Raw genomic sequence first — 16,666 nt, forward strand, 5'->3', positions numbered from 1 at the left:
AGTGTTTAGTGTTACAGTATTCTTACAAAATTTGTATTTATAATGCTACTGTGCTGCTGTGTTCCAATTGATCTGAGTGAGGCCTGAATAGATTCGAGAAGCCTTCAAGACTTGTGCTTAATGGGCTGAAATGGTTGCAGGCCCAGACACATTGATTGCAGCGGTACCTGTTGATGTGTGCCAACAGCATCTCTGCATGTTGACAACCCAGTGTGCAAGGGTCAACAACACAGGTGCACTTGAGTTAAGATGCATCTCTCTAGTAACACTGCATGTGTGTGGCTCAGTATGTGAACAGCTTTACTCCTGGTCACGTCTTGTGTGTAGGTCTTTTTTCGTCATTTTGAACGAAAAAGAACAGATCCTCTCTCATAGTATGTTTTGCTAAATGGCAGCTTGCTTCACCTCTCTCAGAAGAGAGGACTGCTACAGAAATACAGACAGGCACTGAAATGATCAACGTATTCCAAATACAAATGCATTTATCACTGCTGGATGACACAGCTTATGCAACCGACTGTTGTATACATTGCCTGCATCTTTTATCCCTGGGAGGAATCACACACTATTCCACTTTCCGAGGTGAGGCCACTTTCTTGTGTGGCGCTGAGTTCAGACGACCCCGATGGCTCAGCCGCCGCCTGGGGTCCGGAGGGGGTCTCCACAGGGCTCCGGAAGGTGGTCAGCGTCTCAGGGCTGTCCCCACTGGCAGTGGAGCGGCCACGGCGGAGTGATCTGAGCACCAGGGGGCGCATGGAGCGGGCTGAGATGGCGTCAGATGTCACCAGGGTCCTCCTGTTGATGTGCTCGATAGAGAGCTGGCAGCGCAGGACCTGGCCGAAGACGCGGCGGAACTGGTGGGATGAGAGGTTGTAGAGGAAGGGGTTGAGCACGGAGCTGAAGTAGAAGAACGTGTCTGCGATGGGGTGGAGGATGACATAGCTCCTGAAGTAGGCTGTTGTCCAATCAGACTTAGGCCTGGCTGCCGCCATTAGGCGGCGGACCTGATTGGGTATCCAGCACCCGGCGAGAGCGCCGACAATTAGGCCTGAAGAAATTAAAAAGAGAGGGAGAGAGAGGGGAGGGGGGAGGGAGATGGAGTGTGGGTCGAAAGAGAAAGGAGAGTGAGTTTTCATCGTTCAGTGGCTTTTTTACACTTTGCATCCTGGATTGTTTTTGTTATGCAGTCTCAACTGCTAGCACAAACTATAATACATTTGCAATATATTTAATGAATTACAGACACTGAATTAATTAATTTTACTTACACAGGCTTTGATTCAATCTAACAGCAAAGTGCTTTATCCAAAAGAGGTAAATATTAAATTATTATATTATTATATTATATTATCTAATATATTGAAACAAATTCTTTGTATGTAAGGAATGAATCTATAATTCTAATAACATAAAAAGTTAAAATTCTGGCAAAGCTTAAATACCTTAAAGAGATCATTTTTAGGAGTAAGCGCAATGTGATCAGATTGAATCTCAGCCATTTTTTCTTGGTGTTAATTTTTCTTGCTTTTTCTTCTGTATGCCAGTTATTGAAAGTCATGAATTTAGTGCTTCACAATGTTTTATAATGTCAATCATTCTCAGAGGAATTCTGCCTATTGTTAATATAATGGAATCTTACTTCCCTTCAATTATTTTATGAGTGGAAAATACATTTCTGGCTCTTATCTAAATAATTCATATCACTGTATGCCAGTCAAGAGAATGAAACATTAAAGGTCTGTTCTTTCTGGCCTTTTTAGAAACAAATTTAAGAAATTCCTTTTATTTTTATTTCATCTCAGCATTTCAAATGCCCTACTTATTGTTTTGTCTTGCATTTGCAAGTCCAAGAGTATAAAAAATGAAATGCATCATATAATGACTTGAATTAAAAAAAAAATTAAATTAAAACTTGCAAAACTGAATGAAATCGAGATTTATCCATTCATTAAATTTTTGTGTTGGGCTTAATTATATATTACTGTGATTGAAGTGAGTGAGTGAAATGTCAGCAAATGAATGTCAGAGCACATTGAAATGGATAAAGGACAGCGCAGATTTTAATGGAATTGCTTTATCTTTGTATTTTTTTAAGGAGGGTTACCGTGATTGGTCTTCTGTGAAGAGGATTCAACAGATATGATATACAAAAAAATGTGAAATACAAATAAAGAATTGTGGCAAAAACAATACGTCTTGTGCAAATACTTGTGATATTATCAACACCTTCGAGCACTTTCATCGATTAAGGAAAAGGGCAAAATCTATGTAGCACACTCATACTCATTCAACTCATACTCATACACATACTTATGCTGGTTCATTTTATGCTTTCCATCCACATATCTGCTGTAATAACCATTCCTGAAGCTTAGAATACATTTCCACGGTTACAGAGTCCCCCTGTTAAAGAGGGGAGGGCCAGGGAAGAGGAGGGAGCTGCAAATGTCATTTCAATGAGAAAATGAGGACAAAATATTAAATGCTAGAAACTAGTCAAGCTCAATGGCCTCCATGAGAAGAATTTCTGCTTTTGTTCAGCATGTCTCCTGTCCCCCCCCCCCCCTTTTTTTTGGAAAAAAAAAGGATCTTTACTAAGGTATATACTTTTGTTGTATGAGTCATTAGTCATTATAATATTTCTGGAGTTCCCCTCTCTCCCTTTTTCTGTCTGTACATATATAAACATACACAACTGAAAGTGAATGACTAAATCCCATGGCTCACAGCAATCACTTTTATTCATTGAGGATACAGTCTACATAATTACTGATTAGTGACACTCCTGCCCAGCAAAAAACTGAATCATAAATCATTGTAAATAATCAATGAAAATCATTTCGTTCATTTGATCTCAATGCGTAAGTCAAGTTTTGATGCCATTCTGATGTTGTCATCCACCCACAGCCTGTGATGGTTATAATTGGCTGTGAAAACATAACAAAGACTGTCAGATGGTTGTAAGCAGACCTATGTAGCAGTGTTTAAAGACTTCATGGCTATATGAGTAAAAACAGATGCAAATGGATGTGTAATTAGAGGGCAAATGTGGAAATGTATAATACCATCTTGACCATCTTGAGCCACACAAAAGAGTACTTGAGGTGCATTACCACCTAAGTAACATATTTAATGAGATTGGAGTCTGTATTTTAGTATATTTTAAAGTATTAATTTAGTAATAGAATATGTTTAAAGTACATTAATAATGCATTTATTAGAAATTTCACAGGTTTAGCAACTATAGCAATTTTGAGTATAAATGTATATTGTCAAATATTTTCTCAAAACTGCATCTATGAAAGTGACAGTTATTGATAAATTTTGTAATATAAAAACAATTTCAACATATTTAAGAATGCGGTTTTATCCCGGCATGCAGACTGGTAGCCCTATTTTTCATCTGAAAATGGTATTGTTAAGTTTGCTTTCACAACACAAATGGAACCATTCCAAAGACCAGGCCAAGCGACACAAATCACCCATTTATGTATGGCTGGTTTAGTTACCGTGTCCCCACAGCCATAAATCAAAAATATAAAACAGCGCTTCAGGAGATCCAAATCTTGTAAACAGAAAATGGAAAAGGGTCGGAAAATGAAAAAAGAGAAAAAAACCTTCAGTTTCTTTTTTAAAATGTTTTATTCATTGCAGACATGTCCCACGACAACACGGGCCAGCAGAACAGCAGAGGAAGCAAGCAATGAAGGAAAAAAAACAAAAACAAAACATAACCAAAAAAATGGAGATGGGCTATGAAATATGCAGTCTCAAAGAACATTATAGACATACAGAATAAGTATGTTTCCTTGCTTTCCCATCGGAAAGGAGTCAAGATGTCACAACTTTTTTTTTTTACATTGGTAAGAAATATAGACAGCTGCAAGTATGTTTTTAAATATTTTTTGTTATGCTTTTCTTTTGAATTTATGGAGTTTGTTGGGACGTAATCATTCACAAGATCTTTTTTACTTATATATGATCAATATAATAAAGAAACTACAGTGGTAATTTGACAATAAATAATGTATCTTGCTGTCTGGCTGTTTGCATTCCAGATAATAAATAATTCACATTCTGTGTAGTTGTTTCCTGATTGAAAATGAACTTTATGGTCCATTGATTCCTTGTAGATTATTGTCCTTTTTAATTGTGTGTCATTCTTGGCTCATCATGTACCAGTACAAATATAACATTGTGCAAATGAGAAATATCACCATGCTGTGGTCATTGAAGACTCATTTTACACATTTCACAGGTTTGGGGAAATTTTATGGCTTATTACATTGATGAAAGGATTAATGTGACACTAACGAAGTACAATAATTTGAAGAGGACATAAGCAAGGAGCTAAATAATTAAGTCACCTATTGCAATCTGTTTGGGTACAAGAAGTACAATAGTGCAAACATTGAATTTAATAATTCAGCTGATGTGATTGATTGTTTAATAGTCTACTGAAAAGCATTTGGACTAGGGAACATATAGGTTCACATTTCTGTGGTCCAGTCAACACACTGACAATTGCTATGCTAATCATTTTATACTGTATATCCTATTACCGTAGTGACCATTACAACCGTGCCCTCACTTCTCTGATCAAGAGAACAGTCCTGTCACCATGTCAACCCATTACAATGGTTCAATCACCATACTGACCATTACAACCATACAATCACAACAGAGACCATAACAGCCATACAATAACCACACTGACCATTACAAAGCACATGATCACAACACTGACCATGACAGCTGCACAATCACCACACTGACCATTACAAAAGCATACAATCAGCACACTATCCACCACTATCATACAACTACCACAGCCACTATCACAAAGCATACAATAACCATGCTAACATTATAGCCATACAATCAGAACACTAACAACTACAACTGTTCCACCACCATGGTGACCATTATAGCTTTGCCTTCAGTGTACCACATGAGTCTTGCAACTGTACTATGATTGCACAATTACAACCCTCCCATTGCCACAATGACCACTGCACCACTGTTTAAAACAAAATGCAAACAAAACACAAGTCATTCATCCTTTTTTCAGTGTGTTAACTGGTGCCATGTTTTTCTGTTGGCATTCTCTCATTCCAGCACTTCAAGAGAACTGAAGGCATGCAATCCTCCAGTCAGCATACTGACGGTCAGAATGACCAAATCATCACCTGCATGTGGGCCTTGTCCGTGCATAGTTATCTAACTTATCCACATGATCATCACCTAACTCATATGAGGCTGTGGAAATAAGTCAGTCCTGACACTTGACTAGGTAATGTGCAGTGAGTCCTTCACCATCAGGGCACGACCCTGTATGTGTGGGTGCCCTGGACAAGAATGTGATCTGGGGTACAGACAGAGGAGGACTGCTCTAGGAGAGCAAACAAAACACAAACAGAGAAAGCACAAGCAAATGTGAGGTCAAGGGGACGGATGTAGGACGTTATGTTGGTGGCAGAATGCTGCTGTTGGCAGAACAGCCAGCACGTTCCCCCCCATGCTTTCACTCCCTCTCATCTGCCCCCTTGCTCGTTTTAACAGCCAAATGGATTCAGCCAAGCTAGGCAGTGTGCGTGGGTGAGCTTTTGGCCAACAAATAGTAATAATAATACAAAAAAACAGAATTAAACATGAAAAGGGAGCAGGTGGTTGCTGGACAGACCTCCCGTACTTGTTTGCACTTGACACACAGAAATCTCTCACTGATGCCATGGCAAAGCGGCTGGATTCGCCCTGCCACTGTGTGCACAGGCTCTCTGCTGAATAATCATAGATATCATCGCTTTACACAAAAAAGGCAGGGAAGCACATAGTCCTGCACAAACTGCTCTCTTTCCGGAGGAATGGCATGTCATTACAGTCTGTGCATTTCTGGCTTTCAGTTAGCATGCCCAGACAGTGACAGAGGCTCTGCGGGAGCACAGACCACAGGAGGAAAGGTGTGCAAGTGGACAAAGCATTTATACATTAAATTCTAATGCAAATTAGCATTAACATTTACTGGCTTGCATTTACTCACCATAAGCTTTAGGGCCCTTAGTGTAGCTTGAATCTCCACATCACAAACATTTAAGGCCCTTAACTTGGCATGTGCTTGATGTCTCCAACATTTCCAAAATATATTAATTTCCAAATATGTTTGAAATCATGACCCCCCCCCCCCCCACAACTGCTCTTTAAAGCAATGCACAAGGTCACTCTCAGAGACTCTGCTGTCAAGAGGTTGTGTCAGGAAAAATGTAACTCGTGAGGTTTACATAATACACAAACACAAGGACCTTTGCCACAACAATCATAGCAAAGCTACGGTCTTGCAGAAGATGGCAGTTATCAAGCATTGCTTAGCATGTACCACACAGGTTTCTCTCTGGGAGAGATAATCCATTACTGCCTGCATGTCATGCCAAATGTGCCTGATTACCAACTGGGTCAGCGCTGTAGGGATGGCCCACTGTGACCCCACTTCCACTGGAGAGGTTATTAGAACTCAAGAGCCGCCCTGATGCACAAAAGGTTGCAAGCGGCTACGGGATTTTTCGTGAGCTCAGCCTGCAATTGGCTGAACTTCCCCTTGCCCCTCTGTCTGCCTTTGTCGTTAACAAGGGACACGGAGTGGAGCTCCTTTCGTACGTGACGGACAGGAGATTTCTACATGGTGTAAGAGGAAAAATGGCTGTTGAAAAATTACTGCAGAGGAGAAAAGGCCTGCCATCCATTGCATGCAGATTAGGGTGCAGAGCATCATGGGAGTAAAACCATGTTTGTCCAGACAAACTGTTGCAAGAGTAACTTTGTGAGAGAAATGTCACAATTCCTATGAGTAATTTTTTTGCCCTCATGGCTATGCTCACAGATGGGTTAGCTATTTTTTTTTATTTTTTTGCTAAATCTAATGCCAAAATCAACTTTTTTGATGTTATTTGTATGTGCTCTGCCTAATGGCGACCACAGTGAAAATACACAGAGCACTGTGAGTTAGTTTTGAAGCCGTTCTTTTAGTTGTGTTTTATAAAACAAAGATGTAGATTTACCAAACGTCTCTAGGAGGACTAATACCTGCAAAACTGTCACATTTTTCCATAAACCACATGAATGAATGTAGCTTGCGCATCAGACCTGCAGAAATCTTTCTCTAAGTTGTTTTTACTTTGGAGTTATTTTTTTACCTTGCAAACACTGCATCTTTGAGAGGGTTATTATTTATTTATTTGTAATCCTTGGCAATATTATAATGCTCTCGAGTACTTTTTGATATCACTCAGCCTACTTAAGCAAACTATTACACTCAACTCCCATTTTTTATTGGTTATGAGCTCCTTCAATAGTTTTGCATGGCTGTGAGCTGATTTTAATTTGACTCAAAATCTACAGAGAAAAATAAATGCTGGATATAGCCTTCACAAAGTTGAGACTACCGTTTGGCCTTGGAATGTCTGCACTAGAACAGCCCTAAGACCATCTCCTCAGGTGTTACAGCACATTACCCTGCTCAGTTTGAGATGTTTGTCAATATGCAGTGGCGTGATTTCAACCGTGTCTGACTCAAATCAAATTCTGCCCTCCAGCAAAGACATGGTAGTCTTCTGGCATTTTAGCAAAAGTCATTCTTATATTCTTTAAAATACACATTGTTTTTTTTCTTCTCAGCACACCTGCACGGCAATTGACTGTGAAATATGGCGGACAGGCCAGTGAAATATCATGTCGTGGCCTGTTTGGTTGCTTCTGAGATACAAGGCAATGTACAACTGTAGCCTTGACTTTAAGGAAGTCCACCCCGGATATAGAAAGCAGGTCAGACGGAGGCAAAGCACGATGGTAGGTGAACACAGGCTGCCCCAAGGAAGACAGGTGCTCTGGACATGCAAATAAAAAGTAAAATGTACAGTAATGAATATCACATCACTCTCTGTTTGCATGGCAGAGTCCCTTAATAATATAAATACGGATTCACGGTGCTGGAGATTACATGCGGAAACGATAAATTAAGAAACGCAATCAGACAAATCAAACACCAATCGTGTTAAACATGTTCATGCGTAATTAAAGGTCAGAGCGAGAGTGTGGGCGGATGAATGAAATAGAACGCTTCTTTCTACGACACGCAGGTTGTTCTCGAACATGCGAACCGGTCTCGCAGGGAAAATACAACAACAAGCAAAGTATAGCGGATTAAAACAAGAGCGAAGATGAAAGCATGGATGTGCGCACGGACAAACACAACAACGAATAAAGCATGAATAATAATAATAATAATAATAATAATAATAATAACAGAATATATTATAATGATAATAAACAGAAATATCCCTCGGTAGGGAGTATGGCATGACAGGCGGGAATGCTGAGGACAAAAATGAAAACGTCATGAGGGGAAATGGCGGAGAGGACAGATTGTGAGCCGAAGGGCTTTTTTCAAAGGCTTGGGAATGGCGCCTGGAATTTCGCAGTGTTAGACGCAGGCCGGAAATGTGCCAGGAGCCTTATTCACCGCTGGCTCTTCGCTTTTTTATCTGAAAGCCAGCTGAATAATGAACCGGCTGCTTTAATTATTCATGCGACTGTTAAAGCCCACATGCTCCGGAACCATTGCCTTTTGCACTGCATACCGTCGTAAATAGTTTGGTAAATTTTCAATCAGCCGTGAACATAGATTAATCGACAACAAAGGCGTGCATGAATGGAAAAATTGCAATATTGTACCAAACTGTAATAGATAAATAAATGCAAATTGTTTATACATTTTAGATGCCATGAAATGTTGCATGGTCCTATGGTTATTATACCTCTTGCCTTTCTAATGATATGGAAACCCCTTTAATTCCTCCACTGAAAAAATACTTATTTAGAAGTCAGGTGTAGACCGGGTCGCTCATTTTGTGGTAGACTGCTCTACATTATGACTACTACAAGGCTCTTTCGTATTTAGAATTTTGGAATGAATGTTCCATTCACAGGGCATTCAACCCTGACTACAACAGAATATTTACTGCCGTCCTATGCCTTTTTTGCAGGCAAAAAAAAGCTTCGGGCCGCTTAACGCAGGTTCCCACAACCAAATCGATTGGTGAGGTGACCAAGCAGCGACCTGTTCTTTCTCCGTATGTCCTCGCGCAGTCACCTGTAAAATTGGTCCTGCGAAAGAATGCGTCTGTGATCAATAACACGGAGCATAACAGCTGCACTTCACGGAGTGAAAGCCCTTTCAGCCCGCATAATGATAGTTTCTTTGTCGATAAACAGCGTCAATACATTTGGCACTTGTAATTTTATTTACAGACGTCAATGAATATAAAAGAGATCGGGATCGATATCCGCCCGCTGAAGTAGCAGGTAGTTACCGCGGCAATCCACATCGGTACGTGTGAGAAGTTAAAGGTAATGGTGTTTTTCGTTGTGTTATAGGACAGGATTGACCCTTTTCCCTCAATAGGAAAGATTTCTCAATAAAGCTTAATTTAAGGGCAGACCACTTATTTGTTAAGATACAGAAATTGGCCAAATTAATAAAGCGATTTTACGTCAGTTCTCATTTTTTTCCAAATGAGTCACGCAGCTCAGAGAGGGAAAATAATGCTTAATTACACTCTCACGCACCTCTTAGTAACTACATAATACGAAACAATTATATAATAAGCCATTTTAAATTTCTGGATCTTAATATGAAAACCAAACTAATCTAAATCTACGTGGATATGGGATTTAATCAAATATTGCACATACAGTGTATATTCTCATTCACACTGAATGGATGAGTTGTTCCACCTTTATGTACCATTGGTTTACTATGGCCTTTTATTAGCTGAAGACAGCATGATTCAGGAGAGAAGTATGGATGAATTCATGAAGCAAGAATTCAAGTGAATGGTCAATTACAGTCCACAAATGGTATGTATTATTATGAATATGACAGATTACTTCATCGTAATTCAATGCTGGATATTTATATGTGAATGTGACATTGTGTGTGCTTGTTTCCTTTCCACCCAGGGCATGCATGTGTGTGTGCTTGTATGTGCAAGGCCTATATAATCAGCTGTCTGTCATAGCTGGTGAGGGGACATTTAATATCCATATTACTTACCTCTCTATAATACATATTCTATAATTCCCATTATGAGTGCTTTAGGGATGCAGAGCAATATCCTGCTAAATATGTTTTCATTCAGTTTTCCCACTAAAAAGACATACTGTATATTCAAGCCCCTGATGTGGTGTGTATGAAACAACAGGAGTGGCCAATAGCATCTCCTGCTGGAGCTTTAGGGCACCTCAAATCATGCATTCATCTCATCCCTACCTTTAGTTGGGAAATGCCCTTAATTAGGGAAACAATTATAGGGGATCTCCACAGTTAAAACTGTCTTTGTTTGATTCCAGTTGGTTCATTTGTTCAGATGTGTACATGAAATACCTGGTACGCAGCTGCCTAAATTCTCATTTCCGATCACTGTCTTAATAAGTGATTTATAAAATATATATCCTACCATAGTGTAGACCAGAGAGTGGGCAACACAACGGGAATAATGTGGATCCCTTTAATCTATCCAGTGGAAATGAGAATGTAAATGGCTAAATCAGTTAGAATATACAAAACATGGGAAACAATGCCTAGACAGCAATGGCACAGAGCACTGGAGGGAAGGGAAGTTAAAGGAAACTGACATCTTCTTGTGAAGAACTACCAGTGTTATTTAAAGCAGAGTTACTGGTGCTCTTTGATGAAGAGCCACTGGTGCTCAAGCCTACCAAATAATTTGGTGAAAAAAGATGTTTGATGCACTAAAAAGCATTTCATGCATGCAGTGTTGGCTTCGAAAGCAAAGTTTTGCCCAGAGGAGTATAGCTAATGAGATATTACCTGCTCTCCTATTTTGGAGTGTTATCCACTCCAGTTAAAGATGGTGACATGTGATCCTGCTCCCACTGTAAGATATTGACCTTTAACCCAGGTCATGCATCAGCTTCCCTCATTGACATTGTTCTAGACAACAGGAAAATTCCTAGCTAACGACCCCTTAATTACTTAATTAAAATCAATTTCTTGCCTGATTGTGTGAGATCAGACACTTTCACTGTGAAGCTCTGAGCTGTGAAAAGGCCAGTAAAGGTCCGCTGGACTGCAACCTTCCAAATCAAAACTGAGGGGTATTGATACTGGGGTGAGTATGTGTCTGTCTTTGTGGTGGGAGTGGGGGGTCATTATTATACAGGCCAAAGCATAAAATTTCATCTGTAATGACACATAACTATATTTCCAGATTATTCTGTGACACACAGACACTGTGTGCTCTGTATAGAGAGTGACAATGACAAGTGCAAACAAGCAACAAAACCAGGTTGTGTCAAAGTGTTTCTTACTGTTACATAATTGTCCTGAGACTCAGTACTGTATGCTGTATGGATCAATTCCATATTTGAGATTCCAATATAAATTGGGTATGCTCTTTTACATGGCAAAGCTGGCAAAGAGTGCTTTCATATTTATTCATAAGAGTTCCCTGTACCCTCCTTCTTCTTTTCCAAAACACAGAGTGGGCAAGTGCTATTGTGCTAGTGTCAAAAAAGGCTGCACTTAAAAAGAGGGCTCAGATTTTTTTTCAAATATGCCTAGTGACGAAATGCTTCAAGTAACTTACAACAAGACTGCAGCCCCCAGAAATAGTCTGCCAATATGTATGTTTTGTCATCCAGAGTCATGTGTGTGATAAAATTAAAATATATGAATAAATAAAAAAGGGGCGCACTTAGGAGTGATGTGTGTGACACCTGGGCCAAAGGCCTGTGGTTCCTGTATTTTCGAGGACAGCCTTTTACTACTTGCTGGCGGATGAGCTGCTGAGTTTAAGAAATGTCAGCACCAGTGTGATTTGAATAGAAAAATCAGGGGACAAAGAAATAGCTGTCAGAAGAGTGTCAGATGCCTTGGCAACAATTGACAATGCGTATTGGGGAGGGCTGCAAAATGCATCACAAAAGAAACAATCAAGTTCGACAGCCCATAATCAACGCCTGCGTTCATCATCCGTCACGAATAATGACTTCCTTTACAGACTCTGTCCAATGCGGGGTACCGTGCAGTTGTAGTGGGAACAATGAGGTTCGTTGTATTGTTTGATTGGCCATAAAGAATGACAGTTTTCACAACTTATATTTTTGTGCCTCTTCCAGTTTCATTTAGTCATATATCAGTAGCTGTGGCATGACTTGGGTTTCTGTGATTAACTCTGCATCCTCAATGATGTCATCTCTCACACTTCACTTCAGAGGACAAGTCAACGGTCTGCTAAAAGTATTAGTTTGACTCTCTTGAGTCAGTCTTTTATTGTTTTGGTTTATTATTATTCCGGTTTGCCTCTCTTCAGTCTAACCACAGTCTGAATTGTCACTGACATGGAGTAATACATTTATGCAAGACTTTTTTCATTTCTAGACACATTTTTCATTATTTTCATAAACTACTGAACCCAAATGCTGTACTCAAGAGAGGCACACTCCGCTTGCTTAAATCATTTGTGTTGAAGGACAATGTGCATATCGGTTGGAGAAAACCACTGCCAAAGCAGCCTCCCAGATATTCTGTGTTAGGCGCCAGCTCCCCTGGTGGTTTTGGACAAGCATTCCCACTCAGTCTCCTGGGCCCGTTCCAGATGGGTCTCTGCAGTGCAGTGAGGCCCTAAAAAATTGGATGTGCTGAGGAATTCTGAAATGGGCTGATTGCCCTTGGACTGGAGGCATAGGAGTGACATGAGCTTGAGAATCTGGCTCTATTATGTAAATATTTATTGAGTATATTCATATTTATGAAGTAATATCTTTCATTTATTTTGTAAAATACCAGAATGAAAACATGGAAGAATATGGACTATGGAAGAGGAATTTGACTTAAACTGAGTCAGACTATATGTGTATATGTGTATCAGTCATAACCACTTTTCAATATGTTAATCTAAGCATATACTGTGGCAAGTGACAATAACAAGCATATGTTCTCATTTAAGCACTATATGTTTAAAAATGTAAACACAACAAATGCCTCTTCTTTTGAGTTTTATATTATAGCATATATTGATTTGCAAAGGGATATACAGCAAGACACTACAGGAATAGTTATTGAAATTCAGATCATTCTCTGCCCGAAGAGCAATACATTTTTAGTGACCTCTCCCCAACTCGGCATAGACCCAAGGTTACAGGGCACCAAAGGGTGGCATAGCGATCAGGGAAGTGGAAAAGCAGGAGATTACAGGTAGTAATCCTGGATGCAGTGCTGTCATTTTACGCTTGAGTAATGTGCCTAACCTTCCTCGTCTCAGTAATGATCCACCTACTCCCATAGTAGATCGAAATAGGTGTTGTGCAAGATGGTGTGGATATGCGGCTTTGTTCAAAGCCAGCACATAGTGAAAGCACACATGCTGTGTCAGATTCAGGGTTGTTTCCAGAGTCTCTTTCCCTTGGATGTCTTGATTTCTGAGGCCTCATGCTCGCTCTGCCTTTTAAACTTGATAACTTTTGATTCTGTCCTTTAAGGCACATTTGAGCTTCGGCAGAGTAGAGAAACTCCCCTCCCCTCCAGGTTGTTTCAGCAAGACACCCACCGGTGCCCCCTCTAACACTTTCAGAGGTCACATGTGCTCCTTTGCAGAGTGACCCAGTGAAAGCCAGAGGGACAGCGGAGAGATTGCGGCCATGGAGACCATGAATAAAAACATTCTTGCGGGCAAGGGGAATGCAGAGTGGAGGTGATTGAACAGCCTGGGTCAGGCCTCCTTTTATTCATCCTTGCAACCAATCCTGCCATTTTCTTTCCTATTCTGTATGGGGTTTTTTGAAGGAGAATAATATGGTGACACTTTTAAGAGACTTTTAAGTGACATCCACAGAGGACAAAGGACAGAGGAGCATCAGCCACAGTGAGCTTAAACCCCTTGTTTAAAATTAAATTAAATTAAATTTTGTTCTTAGTTATTTTTTCCATCTGAAAGGCTGACAGCTATGGTTTTGCTGTAAGGCAATATAGACTGTTGAATCTTTTCAACCGTGTAACATTGTACTGTTAAAAATATACTGTGTGTGCCTTAAAGTAAGAGCCAGAGTAATGATTACATTTTTTGTACAACATATACACTATATGGACAAAAGTATTCGGACGTCTGACCATTACATTGTAATGACATTGTATTCAAATACATATACTTAAATATGGAGTTGGTCCCCCTTTTGCAGCTATAGCAGCTTTCACTCTTCTTGGAAGGCTTTCCACAAGATTTTGGAGTGTTTCTGTGGGAATTTGTGCCCATTCATTCTGTAGAGCATTTATGAGGTCAGGCACTGATGTTGGACGAGAAGGCCTGGCTGGCAATCTCCGTTCCAGTTCATCCCAAAGGTGCTCGATGGGGTTGAGGTCAGGGCTCTGTGTGGGCCAGTCAAGTTTACATTTACATTTACATTTAGGTCATTTGGCATATGCTTTTATCCAAAGCGACTTACAAGTGAGGAACAGCAAGCAAGCTACAGTAGTGTAGGAGACCTTGGAGTAAGCTTTAAGTGCAACTTAAACAACTTAACTCAGCTAAATAAGTCAAGGAAAGTAGAAAACAGAGGTAAATGAGGTGAAAACACAAGGATAGACAGGCAGAGGAGACAAACAAGTAGTGACAGGAGAAAAGTGCGAGGCAGAAACTGCACAGAGATGGAATTGTGTTAGAGTTGTTAGAAGTTGTTAGGAGAGGAGGTGCTCTCAGAAGAGCTGGGTCTTCAGGAGGTTCTTGAAGATAGAGAGGGACGCCCCTGCTGTGATAGCGTAAGGTAGCTCGTTCCACCAGCGGGGAACTACATATGAGAATAATCTGGACTGAGATTGCCTTGTGTGCAGGGATGGCAATGCTAGACGACGTTCCTGGGAGGAACGTAACGGCTGAGAAGGAGAGTAAGCCTGTATGATTGAGCTCAGGTATGTCGGAGCAGACCCAGAGGTCACTGTGTAGGCAAGCATGAGAGACTTGAATTTGATATGGGCAGCCACGGGTAGCCAATGGAGCTCAATGAACACACCAAACTCATCAAACCATGTCTTTATAGTCCTTGCTTTGTGCACTGGGGCACAGTCATGTTGGAATAGAATATAATAGAAAAACTGTTGCCACAAAATTGGAAGCATAGCATTGTCCAAAATGTCTTGGTATGCTGAAGCATTAAGATTGCCCTTCACTGGAGATAAGGGGCCTAGCTCGAACCCTGAAAAACAGGTGTGGCCAAATACTTTTTGTTACTCCAAAGACATTGACCTAAATGACCCTGTAATTGCAATATGATAAGGCTGGGATTTTGACTCATCAAGGTCACTCCCATTTCCTTGTACAGCTTCTTTCAGACCTGACTTTAAATCTGTTTTTCTTCTTTTTGGTATGCAAGGATGATATGCTTAGTGCTTCATGATAGCGGTAAGAGTACATAAAACATCAAAGAAGCATCAAGCTGATGTCAAACTCATCTCTGCACAACTGAAATATCTGAAAAACTGACTGAATAACTGAAAAAGCCTATGATTTCATAGGGTGTTTTATACAGAACAGTACAAAATACATGTGTAGCATCTTTTGTCCTATTAATGTAACCCCAAGAACAGATATTTTCACTACATGTTGTCCTACATGAAATGAAATAAAACCATAACTTTCTGTTTAATTTAATTTGGAAGCAAGTGTGTTTTAGGACAAACAATAGCACACATTTGTAGTTAAAGATTTGGAACAAAATTATGAGATTACCTTACACTGAACTCAAAAATTATAAATGAAAATTCTTGCTAATTTGATGAACAATTATCATAGCTTCATCACTGTTGCAGCTTTTAACGTTAGCTTCCAGAAGTAGTCTCTAGTAGCACAGATCTTGGAGGAAACTTATATCCACATTATATTAATATTATAATAGCATACTATTATTGGATGATTTTAAAACTCTTATTCCAGATTGTCTACCTGATTAACACACATTTCAGCCTCCTTCACGATTTGATCATCACTCTTGAATGTGTTAAAATTTAGTCAACTATATCTTTTGCGCTCTGATATTGCGTGAATGTTTTGTGAAATACATTTCAGTTTCTCTCAAGTCATATTCCCCCATTAAACACATTTTATTTCCATTTGGACAAATGGTTGAGTGAGTAATATGCAAAACCAAAGAAAACCAACAATACATTCACATTGCTACCAGAAAGAAACAAACACCTCTGAAATGAAACAAAACTGCTTCATACTTTTCCATAAATTACAAGGTAGGCAACATGTATTCATACTTAAAGGAGATTCAGTATAAGAATTCCACTGAGTGCCCACACAAGTACACATTTCCAAAAGATAGTTTCCTGGCAAAGTTTGAGAATACCCCTTGTATTCATTAAAACAAAAAGTGAGAAAAAGGGTAATTGTGCATTTGCCCCCTGGAAGCAAGCTGGTGTTTGTGTATCTGTCGGCTCTCTGGCAGAATACTAAGTCTGTTTGGGGACCATGTGATTTGCCACAAAAGTAATCGTTAGGGTATTTTGTTTTGGATAAAAAAATATGGGAACAGCTGAAGACAGGCTGGGGTAAACGCCAGCAGTAGTAAACAGCAATACTGGCAATAAAGGAGAGGG

At 39.8% G+C, this 16,666-nt stretch overlaps 1 protein-coding gene across 1 annotated transcript in view; it reads right to left on the reverse strand.

Moving 5' to 3' along the window:
* Positions 1-11: 11 nt before the first annotated feature.
* The window catches only part of LOC118785877 (G-protein coupled receptor 39-like), a 42,509-nt gene continuing 25,854 nt past the window's right edge, over positions 12-16,666 (reverse strand). The window contains exon 2 of the mRNA XM_036540823.1: positions 12-1,048. Coding sequence (XP_036396716.1) covers positions 543-1,048 — 506 coding nt within the window. The 3' untranslated portion in view covers positions 12-542. The remainder of the gene's footprint in view (positions 1,049-16,666) is intronic.

The sequence above is a fragment of the Megalops cyprinoides genome, chromosome 11, assembly GCF_013368585.1.
Source record: "Megalops cyprinoides isolate fMegCyp1 chromosome 11, fMegCyp1.pri, whole genome shotgun sequence".
NCBI classification, from domain to species: domain Eukaryota; kingdom Metazoa; phylum Chordata; class Actinopteri; order Elopiformes; family Megalopidae; genus Megalops; species Megalops cyprinoides.